The following is a 13,460-nucleotide window of genomic DNA, read 5'->3' as shown; positions in this document are numbered from 1 at the left end:
CCACTGCTGGCCAATGCGGGCGCGGCATATAGCCATCCTTTGCCTCTGATTGGCTTTTCTATCGAGGGCTTCGGCTCCTTCTGTCTGGCTGATCACCTCAGCGGGAGCCAATGAGAATTCTGTGTGTTGACTGGTCTCTCGGCGAGCAGCTGGAGCTGCCTGAGCGGGGCGCGGTGGGCGATGGGAATATGGCTGTCGACGGCAGCAGCGGCAGCGGGCTGGGCGATGCCTGCAAGCACCACGCGCAGCTGGGGGTCTGCGAGTCGCGCGCCAAGTACCGGGAGGGGCGGAGGCCGCGCGCCGTGAAGGTAGGGCCGGGGGTGGCTGCGGCCCCTCGGGGTTCAGGGGCCGCTCAGCCGGGCTGAGCCAGCTGTGGCGCCGCCGGTCTCCTCAGTGCTTGTGCCTGTTCGGGTGGCTATAACTGTTCTCCCTTTGCTGCGGGGCGCGTCGGTGCGAGGGCTCAGGTATCCAGCAGACGCCCGAAGGAAGAGTTGGAGTTGGGTCTGGTAAACCTACTAACTCCGCGTTACGTTTTGTAAATTAATCGTGTAGAAATGCATGTGGCGCGAGTAGGCTGGTTCCGTGCGAAATTCAGACCCAGAGAGGCAGAGCAAAGCAAGGAGACGTGATGGCCAGCAGGCAGCTATGTGCACAGGGCCGCTGGCCTCGGCTACTTTTGTGCTGAAGCTCTGGTGCCCAGCGGCTCCAGGTGGCCCTGCGGCGAGAGTGGCGGACTTGCTTTTTGTGTGTGTAGTTAACGTACAGTGCACTGAACGGCACCTTCTAGGACTGGCCTGAGAAAGAGAGCTCGTTCAAGAGTGAAGTCAAAACAGAGTACAGGGGGGGTTTCTGCATCCTGAGAGCATCTGAGGAACAACAGAAAACAGAGAAAATGGCTTACTTTGGCAGTGGAGCGATAATGTGAACATTTTGTAATACTCCGTTTTTTGTTTTTCTTTTCCCCACTCAGGTTTATACAATCAACTTGGAATCTCGTTATTTACTAATACAAGGAGTTCCTGCATTAGGGGTTATGAAGGAATTAGTTGAACAATTTGCATTATACGGTGCCATTGAAGAGTATCATGCTCTAGATGAATATCCAGCAGAGCAATTTACTGAAGTTTATCTGATAAAATTCCAAAAACTGCAATGTGCAAGGTACTGGAGAGGGCAGTATTTGCCTCTTGCTTTTTTAATCTTTTTTATACTTTATTTACAATCCATTAAGATTCTGGAGAGTTGAAGTAAAATCCTCAGTTTTGCCAATTCTGTTTAAATCCCTCCAGGGTGGCCAAGAAAAAAATGGATGAACGAAGCTTCTTTGGTAATTTGCTGCATGTGTGCTATGCTCCAGAGTTTGAAACGGTCCAAGAAACTAGGGAGAAGTTGCAGGATAGAAGAAAGTACATCGCAAAAGCAACAAATCAAAGAGGTTTGTAATTAAATTTCTGTGGAATATTAACATCTCACTTCAGGGGTGGGTGAGTGAGGTTTTGGTTGAAGTGCCCATTAAAGAAAGAACTAACTAGTTAACACTGTTTTACAGATGCATTTTCAGTATGTTTGCAGCAGAATGGAGACATTTTTCAGTATATAGAGGGCTGAATCTTTTTCAAAGCAACTTCTCATTTTTGGTTTAGACTAAAAGAAATGCTTAAGCTTTAATAATTGAAGTTTTCTTTTCAAAATATTATCAGAAATGTCAAGCACTGGCAGGAAATTTGGGATCATCTTTTTCACTTTTGTTCCAGCTCATTCAGGCATGCTCAAAGGGAGAGGTTTGTAAGGAAGGGGACTATTCCAGAACCTTCACAAAAAATTTCTCCAGCCTGCATACTGGCACTGGAGGAATGCCAGGAATGGACTGGGTTTACTGGGGCCTGCTGCACTGCAGGGTTCCCATGCAGCACTGAAGCCTGGGCCAGCTGAGAAATCAGCAAATTGCTGAGCACAGGCTTCTCCTTCTTTGTGCTTGTGTACTTTGCTACTATTAGTTGCATGAGGATGTTGAAAGGGAGTAAAATCACTGATTTTTAACATCAAAACACCTAATTTTTTTTTTTTTTTAAATGTTGCAAGGCAGCCTGTCCTTGAACTCATAACTGAGGTAGAAATCACTGATTTGCAACATTAGAAGTACTTTCCTTGTGTTCTCAAAACTGCGGAAATAATTCTGCTCAGGCGTTCCCTTGCAAACCAGCAGAGGGACTAGGGCAGGATACTCCAGCTTGGAAGATGCCACTTGGAGAAAAAAGAATCACAGAAAGGTGGCTGAGAATGGATTATTACTGGTATTGCTTCTGTAATTGTTTTAAATGGGTTTTATGTGTTAGAACTAATAATGACACAAAATAGTGAAGCTGCTTTTTTCCTTTGTTGTTTCAAAGATTGCTTTGTGTTAAAACAAGTAGAGGGGCCTAAGAAGACAGTCCCAAAGAACTCCCGGCATGACCGTCCATGGAGTACGTCAGGATCACATGCAGCCAGTAACTGGGATCCATCCTGCTTTGCAAGTTCTCCTGGGGTATCCCACAGCATGGGGTATCCTTGTGGGAATCACAGTCAGAGCCTGTTGACATTTCCCCAGTATGATAACAGTTCTGCTGAAACTTCTGGGCACTTTGGTCAGAACACATCCCTAACACTAAATGCACATCCAGTAGAACATACTCCACCAAACTCCTTAATGCAGCAAAGGACAGTTCCGGTTGATAATGGAATCAATCGGTTTATGCCTCGGACAACTCGCCTGCAAGAACGTAAGAGGAAGAGAGAAGAAGGTACCAAGTTTTCCCTCATTGGAGCAAGTATGGACAATGCTGAAGTCGTCATTGGTCCACAGCTACCAGAAATACCTAAAGTAGATCTGGATGATGATTCACTGAATACCTCAGCGACATTAATTCGAACTAAGTTGAAAGAGGTATGGATTCTGCAAGTTCTGATGTTTTCATTTTCACAGTATCACAGTATGCTAGAGATTGGAAGGGACCTCAAAAGATCATCTAGTCCAATCCCCCGGCCGGAGCAGGAACACCTAGATAATGTTACACAGGAATGTGTCCAGGCGGGTTTTGAATGTCTCCAGGGAAGGAGACTCCACGACCTCCCTGGGCAGCCTGTTCCAGTGTTCTGTCACCCTCACTGAGAAGAAGTTTTCAAACACAAATATCATGTGCTTGTTATCCATAAAAAGAGAGACTGTAAGAAAAGTGAAATCAACACTTACTCAGTATTATCAATTTATTTGTCACTTAAAGCTAGCGTTCTTACTGTTTAGCTCTTCCATAATGCAGAATATTGCAGGCAATTCTACTCCATACCTCTGACATGACACTTCAGAAAATACAAATGTCAGTGCATGGTCCTGCATGATTTTTAGTAAACTACACCTTTTTCTTTCCACATGGGGAGGAGGAATAACTTTGCAGGTAGTCCTGCAGAATCCAGTGTGATACTTGTACCTGGTTTCTGATTGAAAGGGAGTGAAAAATAATAAAGTCAGAGTGCAATGTAATTTTGCTCCAACACTACTTATGGAATTAAAAGATGTACAGAACCACAAGTTCTACTGTGAGAAGCTTTGTCTTAAGCTATATAACCTTTTATTGAAGATATTAATCCATTAGCAGGTCAAGCACTCCTGCTATAACTTTCCATTTAAATTAAGATATGAAAAAGTTTTCTTGACTCTAATAGACTGATTTAAAAGAGCTTATCTCCAGCCAAATTGATAAATAAACACCCCTTATATTAAATACACTTCTAAAGTTTGTGTCAAAACACGTACCTGAGTTTCAAAAGCATACTAAACCTTTGAAAACACCTCTGGTAGGGAGAGGAGAGATAACACACAAAACACTCTTAACACTGACTAGCTGAAATTTGTTTGTGTGGTTAATATACAAAAATGGTCCTGTGAGCACTTCCATTTCCTGATTTTCACCTCTTGTATTCAGTGCTGCCTCTGGTGCTGTTTTTTCCCCTTTTCTGGCAGGAAAATTCCCCCCGATACTCAAGTTTTGGAGAGATGGCCTTACTCTAAAACTAGCATGAAAGAGTGGTTACAGCTTACTAAGATTTCTTTTTTCTTCCCAATTTAGGTAGCAGATTCTGTGTCAAGAACATCTGTGGAAAAGCCAGAGTGTAGCTCAGCCAAACCACTTGTAAAGCAGAGAAGAAGAATATAGATACTGCTGGCAGCATTTTCCTACAGTCCTTCTTTTTCCTCAAAGGATTTAGTTTAAAATACTTCTTTTGTGTCAATAATAAAATTACTTTATATTGTATTTCCAGTTCTCTGTTAAAAATTGTATCAGGTTGTTTCTTGGAATGAACAAATCATAATGTACTGTCAGTTGCACTACAGTCTTTCCCTGTGTACCTCATACTGTAACATATTTCATAACCCATTGAAGAGCTGTGTTTAGGTAGAGTAATAGAAGTAAATTCTGTTTATTCATTAGCTTTTACAGTAAAGGAATACTGAAGCTTAGTGAGAGTTTCAAGTTGTTCCTGTTTTTACTATACCATGCAGAATGGTGAAGAAAAAAAGGTCTTACAGCAGTATTCCACTGGGAGTTAACAGTTTACGAGCTTTCCCGGAAGGTTTTCTGCTCAAATGCCATACGACTCTGTTAAAAAACAAAACCAAAATTGATTTTCAACTAACTGAAGGATTTAAATACAGTCAGAAAGGATGCTGAACTGAATTGTGTAAGCAGTGCAAGTCCTTACAGTTAGAATACCTCTTGCTTTTTGCCTTAGAAAAGGTAAATTCTGTAGCATCAATGTCGTCATCACTGAGAGACCCATCAGAACATAAAATCTGAATTTCCCCTCAGCTATAACTTTGAAATTGTTCAGCTGTGGTAACACATGACCAAGGAATGATCTGGCATGGAGGGCAAGGTCTAGCTGCAGAATGAGTTAAACTGGCTGCAAGCAGGAATGCCAGAAAGTGGCTATGACTTAATGTAAAGGAGCAAAATTCCTCTTGGTGATAGGACAAATATCCACAGCATTGTGTTGTAACAATCCTGGAGTGGGAGTGCTCAGGTGACACCTCTGGGCAGCAGAACTGGTGCTGGGGGGATGGAACCTACTGCTAGGTTAAGGTTACAGAAAACTAGTAATTTTTCTGTGCTGATTAGCTAATGTAATTCTGTCCAGAAACTTTTCAAAAGCCTTTTCACTAGTGTACAAAACCAAGTACTTCCCTGTTTTTTCCCAAACCCTGGCAAGTCTGCCAGAAGAAGTCTGGTATTTTGGAAACAGCTGCTTTGCAGCTGACATGATACAATGCCCCCTGCAATTCTGGCTACAAGGTGACTTCCTGTCTTCTAGCCTGCCGGGCAGGTGAGCTGGCAGGATATAGAGGTTTCCAGTGAATGAAAACTTGCTGCATCTCACCAGGATTACACAGTTCCTCTGTTTCTAGGAACCACTGCACGTATTTCAGAGTTGTGCTTTTACATCTCTATGAAGGCACAACTTTCAGTATTTAAAAATGACATAAGTTCAAATAGAATAACTATTATTGGATTTGGGAAAAAGTTCTTTGTTCTAGAGCAGAAATGCTCTCCACAGTTGAGCTTAACACTGATGTAAGTGAGCATCTTTCCCCCCAAGCCCCCCCCCCCCCCCCCCCCCCCCAAAACAACCAACAACCCCAAATTAGATGGATTGTTAATAAAAAAAGCTGAGTTAGATGTAATTAAAAACCAGCCATGCCACACTCAGAGATGAAGAAAACTCTCAAGGTATTAAGTGAGATGATGGAAGAAAAATAAAAGGAGTTGTATTCCTTGAGATCTTTGGCAGAAGAAGTTCAAGAGAATGATCTCATTTTCTTAGTCTGAGAGGATGTTTACTGAGGATCATTCTTTATATTGCTGCCCTGGGACAGACAAAGATTGAGTAACTGTGTTCTTATGCTCTTTTGTACCAATGTTTGTGTAAGGAAACATCAGTGCTGTGAAGGGTAGGTCAATTTGACATACCTCACTCCGTATCTCACAACCAAAGCATTTATCACTTTCAGCAGCCCCCAGGTAATGACAGTTGATACCATACTATGTTCACCTCCTTACCAAAAGTAGAGTATTGCCCTTTTGTTTTTGTTGATGTACCTTTATGTCTGGCAAACATGGTCCAAAGGCTTCTATGAGAAGATTTTCATCTCTGACTGCTTTTTCAAAGTCCTTAAAAGAAAGCTTGCCATCATGATCATAGTCCTACAAAAGGAAGGGGCAATTACTTGTAGGAACAATTTTTGTTTAACAGGTGTTTTACTGACATAGATTCTATTTTTAGTTTGATAGTATGAAAATATTATTTTCTTTGGGCCATCAGTCTGCTCACACATGATCTGTATTATTTGCCTTTACCTCAGGCATAGAAGGGGGAGCAAGCTCAACTATCATCTCATATGGCTTTGCTAACAGAATTCCAGAGAAGGCCTAACTTTATCATAGGAAAAGGCTGAGCTGATAATTGCATGGACAAATCTCAGTCACAGTTGGCACTGAGATAAATTACAATTGGGAGACTTAAAAGGAGGAGAAAATGTTAGGATATATTCTGTGTATCTATTTACATAATGAGTACATTCTACATCCTATTCAAGAGGCTGGAGATACTTTACCCTAGTGGTTTCTATAGTACACTCCTGCCCTGTCTTACACGTACAGCACTCAGAAGCATATGGTGGACTGATGCCAGTCCGCTTCTTTTGTACTGCAGAATCTCAGCACAGCAGACTATTCCTTGAGGTGTAAAAAGCAGCCTTGTATTTTCAGCAGTTCCACAATTTGAAAACCTCCTGTTTCTACTGACATGACAGGTTAAAACATCAACAAATGCTACAGTGAGCATAAGTACTTCTTTAAACCATATAAAATTAAGGTGTTAAGTGAAGATTGATGGGTGGATATGATTAATGTTCAAGGCAAAGGGCCAAATCAAAATTTTTGAAGATCAAGCCATGGATCCATCACAGCTAGTGACTGTGCAGCAGCCACAGGTTCTAATGGCCGGAAAAGCAGAGGCAAGGAGCTATGTAGGCAGAGATCCCTGAACAAGAAAACCTGCCACTGCATGCTTCAGAGAAACAGAAGTGGCTGGGTACCCTCTACCTTTACACCCCTCAACACAAGGGAGGGCAGGGCATGAGCATGTCCATTGCAATGAAAACAGTATCATGCGATTGGACATATGCTTAGTCACATGGTACCTACAGGCAATTACTCAGAGCAATTTTTACTACTTTGAGTGATGGACTCCACAAATGCATTTTTGGATACCTAATAGTTGTTTAGTTAAGATGGGCAGCAATATCCTACTGGGACAACTGCCCAGCAGCCAAATCAGATCTGGACATCCTTCAAACACATGTCAGAGCTTTATTATGTTGTGGAAAAACTGAAATGGGATTATGTACATGATTTGTTCATAACTTATTCTTACACACATGAAGATTCATTATGTCTAGAGCATAGTGCTTGGACTAGCACAGCTCACTTATCAACTGGCCCAAGACATGAGGGTGTTCATTCTGGAAACAGCCTGTAGGAAAGCTGTGCATGTAGGTGGCTCCAAAACTGAATAAATTGCAGAGTCATAGCTTGCTTTCTGCATAAGACTAGGCTCAGCATGGTCAAGAACCTTGGATAACATGGACCTTTCACTGAGGGTGTGCAAAAGGAGTGGGTTTGAAAAACAGAAAAGACAGGATTGAATTAAAAGAGTTGGGCGTCAAGATCTGGTTTTAAGTGAGATCTTTTAAACATCACCATAGGCAGGGAGGTTATATTTCTTGATTTGACAAAAATGTTGAAACAGTTTCTGGCTGATCTGGGTATCTTAAATTAATCATAGTAAGACATGTTTTACATTAATAACCTTGAGATTACTTTTCTAACAGAAGATATAAATTGGTAAAAGACATTTCAGGAGCAATTGTTAAGACACATTTACTTAATAATAAAGCTACTGCAGATGCCTATCACTGGAACAAAAACAGCTCACGCATTTGAATTTTCCACTTCTGACTGGGCTTGTTTTGACTGGACATACACATGTGTGTATGCACACATACACATGCTAGTTTATATACAAAGCTTGTAATACATTCACATAATAAATTAAGTTTCATGTGAGGATACCGGACTAGGACTCATTAGATCTGGATTAGGTATCTGGCTTTCCTTAGGAGACTTGTTTCTGTCAAGTACATAACTAACTCGAGGTGCAGAATTCCACTGTAAATCAGGCCCAGTATTTTGTTACCTGATAGGAATGCTCAAAGGTTCAATTAATGAATGTTTGAAAGACACTCAAGTATCACAATAAGTAAATACTTGCCATTTTCTTCATTGCTATGTCTACCAAGTCCTTAATTCCCTCATCAGGATCTTCTTCGGATGGTTGTTTGAGAAGACAGTTTTTCAGCATTTGAAACATTTCCTCTCGTGAAATGTATCCATCACCATTCAAGTCATATACCTCAAAACAGTCTTTTTGAAAGATAAACCAATTTTAAATTCATACATACTGTATCACACACCATTAAAACTGTCTGCTACCTATAGACAGAAAATGTGAATTGTATGTTGTACAGAATATTTGTTGAGCCACATTTATCATATATAATACTTCATATACATTGCCTATTTGCCTTTCATAGTGAAAATCAATTTTGCTCAAATAAATCATCTTAAGCTCACAGAAACCATAATAATTTACAGATTTTAACTTCTCTGAAGTTGTTTATTTAGAATATAAACAAGGTTCTGGTCTCCGACAGGGACCAGCTGTCTGTATCAGAAGGAATTTGCACATACAAAACACATCTTTGTTATTCTAGAAACTGGGTTAGGAAAGTAAAGGAAAAGGAAGAGTCATCTGTACTAGCACAGAAAAGACATCTATCACTTATCTGCCTAATTGTTCCTACCTTCATGGAATCAGAAATCCACAACCATAATACCCTTTATGTAAATACAATTTACATAATACACTTTTATCTCTCACAAAACTTATTTAAGCAAACAAACCAACCTCTTCAGTTTTGGAACACAAGAGGTTTGTGGGTTTTTTGCCTGACAAAGACAATGTCTGCAGTGAAAAACTACTGGTGTACACTTATGACAAACAACACTGTGTATCACTACACATTAGTATATGCTATAGTGCAGAACTGCATATTCTACTGCTTGTGGTTGTATTGACATACTGAATTTTATCCTGGGCACACATCCTACTGCTGTGACATGCCAGACCACTTTCCAGATGGATTTATCTAACACATTAGGGATAGCCGTTGCTACAACACAGGAACTATGGAAACAACATGCTGACATTATCCTTTTTCTATTACTTCCTCCCCCCCCCCCCCCCCATCCTATTTTTATTTCTTTTTTTTTATTATTTTTAGAACTCTGGAGTTCATGCTATTTTATCTCCCCCATCTTTCTCCATCATTGCTGTAAATGTTATCATGACCATCTTACAAACAGACTCAGATTTTCCATCTATTTTTCCAAGCTGAAGAACTGCTGGGATAAATGCAATCGCTGCTGTGTCCCCATTGTGCCAGTAAATGAATGTTGGCACAGGTCTTGGTTGGCTTGACACTGTGCTATGTAGCCAAACTTACCCTTTAGCTTCATCTGCTTCTTTCTAATTTTGTGGGTGAATACAAAAATCTGTTAAAACTGTGTGCTGTAGAACAAGTTCAAATGCTAGTTTTTGTAACCAACAAAATCAGGTGGCAGCTATGATAATGGCAGTTTACACAGAAAAACCTCTGTATCAGAGAAGCCATTTCAGAACTCTGTTTCACTGCGTTAAGCTATACAGAAGAAAACTCTTCAATCACCATACTTCATAACAGTAACTACTAAATTCTAATAGAAGCAACAATAATCACAAATTCAATGATTACTACTAAATACCAGCATACAGATAAATCTTACATTCGATCTTTTCTTCTAGTGTCCCCCGAAGAAATACTGATAAGCCTTCCACCCATTCCGTCGCACTGATGCAGCTGTTCTTATCTCTATCAAAAGTGTGGAACACTGGGAAGTGTATTAGATACATTTGAAATGTATACAATAGGGAAACACAAAGGAATATTTTCTTAAATTCAATGAAAATATAACCCCGTATTTTTTCTGAAGATGTTTCTCTGCTTTGACCAAGGTATGATAACCCTTCTTGGATCTTTCCAAGATGTAACAACGAAGGAAATTTCACCCCTTCGTTTACTGATGTGCCATTCCAGAATCCTGCTGGGATAAGACATCTTGTTTGATCTGTTTCTTTCCTGACTTAAACTACAACAGGAAGCATGCTTCCATGTAGATGTAAACCAAATAAATCACAATACCCCTTGCACTGAGACATATTTGCAATACAGGAGAAGATCTTAATTACTAGGTTTAGTCACAGAAAATCTTAGAGAAAGTAACCCTAGGAACAATACATAAATATTTTAAATATACAAAGTAAAATAACCTTCTCCTGTCTTTCATGTACCAAAAGTCTTTTTTAATTCTCCCTTCCCTGAAATAAGAACCTTTCAATCTTGCAGCTTTACTATTAATACAGTCAGTAATACAGTACTTCAAATCCCAGATATAATTCAAAGCATCAACTAACATCTATAATAATTCATATTTTAGAATGTTAATTAGTAAGCTGGCTACTAGAACACCCTACACCCAGAGCCAAGCATTTTGGAATTGGAAAACAATAGGTTTGCTTTTGCAAACTGAAATTAGGCCCTTTGCATGTAAGCATTAAAATAATTTTAACGAATGTGTCCATGTAAGGTATCTTCCAAGGCACACTTACCTTGTTGCATAAAATGGCAACAAGTTTTCATTTTATAGTATTTAAATACTCCTCCTGCTAGACAACAGGAGAAAGCTTAACCAAGGGATGATTCCTGGCAGCCTGAAATTGAAAAGAACGGCAGACTAACGCTTCTTCATATCCTCCTCTAGACACTTGTACATCAGATATCATCCATGAGATTTTCACAGCAACTGCTGATGTGGCCCTCATGTTATCAGTCCGTGAAATCGCTGTATTTTCAGGGGGTTATTTGGCGCATTACTCTCATCTCCCTCTGTGTCTGCCTAGCCCCCTCTGCGCCGTTCACAACGCCTCTATTCCAGAAGTCATCCACTCTATAGGCATGCTTGTCTAAGACCCCCAGGGCGGAGACAGCGCTGTCCACCGGCAGCAGTGACTGCAGCTCCCGGTGGAAGCACCGGGAGGCAAGTGACGCCATGCTGCCCTCTTCTGTCACGACCCTACACCGACGGGGACAGAAACAGCCACAGGATAACGCAGTACAACTGCCTCTCTGGTTGGCCTTCCTCGCGCAAGCGTGTGAGCTACAGGGAAAGCAAGGAAAACTATCCCTCATAAGGAAAAAAGAAGATATCCTTTGCTCAGCAGCTCCTGAACACAGCTCTTCCTTTGTTGTCTTTGCAGGAACAAGATGGCTCTACCTCATGTAGGCATGCTCATCAGGTTAACAATGTAAAACTAGAATCTTCCACCCTTTTTAGACCCACCAGTCTCACCTCTGTCCATCATCATCTCATCCGTCATGCCAAACGCGCTGTGCAGAATGTCTCTGAACATGTTACGGTCAAAGCCGGCTGCAGCAAAGCGGCTGCTGGACTCGGCCACCAGCTTGTTGAAGAGCTTGATCAGACATTCCACTTCACTTTTATTAACTGCCCAGGCAAAACACAAGCCAACATATTTTATCACTTAAGTGGGTAAAAATGCATGCCTGGCACAGGGCCTGGACACCTCGGGTACTCACCGTAAAACCGATGCCCCCACCCTGCTCCACCCCTTACCCCTATTCCTAAGGGCTCAGCAGGAATTCACCCCCCCCCGCGGTGGGTGGTCAACAGGGCCACAGAACGAGCACAGGGCAAGGGGAGGTGGCCGCCAGCCGCGAAAGCCGCTCAGGCAGCGCCGGCGGCCTGTCTCCCGCAGGGGGGGGACTCACAGTGCTTGGTGGAGGGGCCCAGGGCGTCCACCAGCTGCTGCAGCCTCTTCCTGCTCATGGTGAGGGGCCGGCCGCTCACCGCCGCCGCTGAGGCCGCCATGGTAACGCGGGCAGGCGGGCCCGGGCCTGGCAACAGCGGCCTTGCGTTGTTGCTGGGCGCCACGGGCAGGTCACAGGTAAACATGCGCGCATGGAAGCAAAGAGAAACTGGTACCGTACGTTTAAAAACAGCAGCTCCAGGAAATAACTTGATTTCAAACTTGAAAAAAAATGCTTTCGGAAAGAAGAGCTACATACAACAGAAATCTATTAAAATACTTTTATCCTCACATTCCTACTTTGTCCCACTGCTGAAGCTTCGAACATGCATGGAGGTTGCCTGGCACCACCTGAACCCAGAGTGTAAACAAAGGGGAAGCTGAAGGGTTGTAACCAGCCTCTACTCTTCCTTCAGGAAGGATACAAGAGGAATCACGTTTGTTGATACACTGAAAACCAACCATTTCACCTCTGGTATTAAAGCAGCTTTGTTGTGAACCGACAAAACGCTTAAGCCCCTTAGGCAGCCACACCACTTCCAAAGCACAAGAGCAGCATTTCAACCCACAGCTGACCAGAACAAGTAGTTAATATCCATACAATTCAAATGACATACCAGCTTCTGTATTTGGAAGCCTGGGGCTCATTTTCGATTTTTATTTCTTTCTGTTGCAGGTAGCTGAGTAAAAGTCAAATGAGGTATCTCACAGGACAGAGCATTTATGCTATAGTTCATTACAGGTTCTTCTACCAAAACTGCAACACCACAACTTAAAAAGAAAACAAACCCACAAAACCAACCACAAATCCAAAACCAAACCCCTACTGTTCACTGCATCTTGCCTTTATTTTAACCTCACTGACAAAATGATGTCTAGAATCAGTAATATCAAGCTCAACAGTATAAAACAGTTGATCAAAATATTCTTACTATGGTTTAGAAGGACACTGCTGCAACTCAATGGCTGTATTTTCCCCAAGAACTTAAGTAAATTTCTCTGTAGAATGGCAATACAAAAAATCATCTTTCTCCCCTAGTTTTTAGTTACGGGTTGCAGACTAATAATATAATCAAGGTCTTAAAGGTCTTGAAATTCTTGGCAATACAATATTTGAAACATCTGTATGCCACAGAGGTTAGTTTTAAGTTAGCACCTGTGTAATGAAAAAAGGGTGCATCAAGAGTACAACCTACAGTTGACCACTCAGGATGGATTGGCAGCAGTTAAAAGGCCAACAGTAGGCCCAGCAATGGCTATGTCAGTGGAAGATATAATGAGAAGTTAACGTAAAAACTAAAATCGAATGGGTGTGTTTTCTTGTGTGCACATTTAATTTATAAAAGGTTTTGTTTTTTTTTTTTTGACTTCTAAAGCAA

The 13,460-nt window shown here is 41.6% G+C and overlaps 2 protein-coding genes across 3 annotated transcripts; one reads left to right on the top strand and one right to left on the bottom strand.

The window, feature by feature from the left end:
- Positions 1–95: 95 nt before the first annotated feature.
- Positions 96–4,292, top strand: RBM48 (RNA binding motif protein 48). Its single transcript, XM_062605101.1, has 5 exons — positions 96–308; positions 971–1,161; positions 1,290–1,435; positions 2,391–2,926; positions 4,107–4,292. The coding sequence occupies exons 1-5, from the start codon at positions 111–113 to the stop codon at positions 4,191–4,193; spliced, it is 1,158 nt and encodes a 385-aa protein (XP_062461085.1). The 5' UTR covers positions 96–110; the 3' UTR covers positions 4,194–4,292.
- Positions 3,235–12,186, bottom strand: CLXN (calaxin). Of its 2 annotated transcripts, none has more exons than XM_062605102.1 (7): positions 12,044–12,186; positions 11,604–11,759; positions 9,981–10,085; positions 8,368–8,519; positions 6,135–6,239; positions 4,566–4,637; positions 3,235–3,474 (listed from the first exon to the last, which is right to left on the bottom strand). In XM_062605102.1, exons 1-6 carry the CDS (start codon positions 12,141–12,143, stop codon positions 4,593–4,595), a joined length of 663 nt encoding a protein of 220 aa, XP_062461086.1. In that variant the 5' UTR covers positions 12,144–12,186; the 3' UTR covers positions 3,235–3,474; positions 4,566–4,592. The 2 variants fall into 2 exon arrangements, with proteins under 2 accessions (XP_062461086.1, XP_062461087.1); XM_062605103.1 differs by lacking the exon at positions 3,235–3,474 and adding an exon at positions 10,864–10,917 and having other exon boundaries at positions 4,435–4,637; positions 12,044–12,178.
- Between the last annotated feature and the right edge of the window lie 1,274 nt (positions 12,187–13,460).

The sequence above is a fragment of the Pezoporus occidentalis genome, unplaced genomic scaffold, assembly GCF_034315485.1.
Source record: "Pezoporus occidentalis ecotype Australia unplaced genomic scaffold, CSIRO_AGI_Poc_V1 ctg9, whole genome shotgun sequence".
Lineage (NCBI taxonomy): Eukaryota > Metazoa > Chordata > Aves > Psittaciformes > Psittacidae > Pezoporus > Pezoporus occidentalis.
This window is presented reverse-complemented; position numbering and strand designations above follow the sequence as displayed.

What these genes read in the sequence shown, in the direction of transcription:
- CLXN (XM_062605103.1), bottom strand. Translation starts at nt 12,143, where the DNA reads ATGGCGGCCTCAGCGGCGGCGGTGAGCGGCCGGCCCCTCACCATGAGC. An exon ending in GGGCCCCTCCACCAAGCACT is followed by an intron (nt 11,760 to 12,043) that starts GTGAGTCCCCCC and finishes TTGCCTGGGCAG; the next exon opens with TTAATAAAAGTGAAGTGGAA. An exon ending in CATGTTTGCCAGACATAAAG is followed by an intron (nt 4,638 to 6,134) that starts GTACATCAACAA and finishes GTTTTTTAACAG; the next exon opens with AGTCGTATGGCATTTGAGCA.
- RBM48 (XM_062605101.1), top strand. Translation starts at nt 111, where the DNA reads ATGAGAATTCTGTGTGTTGACTGGTCTCTCGGCGAGCAGCTGGAGCTG. An exon ending in GGAGGCCGCGCGCCGTGAAG is followed by an intron (nt 309 to 970) that starts GTAGGGCCGGGG and finishes TTCCCCACTCAG; the next exon opens with GTTTATACAATCAACTTGGA. An exon ending in AAAAGCAACAAATCAAAGAG is followed by an intron (nt 1,436 to 2,390) that starts GTTTGTAATTAA and finishes GTTGTTTCAAAG; the next exon opens with ATTGCTTTGTGTTAAAACAA.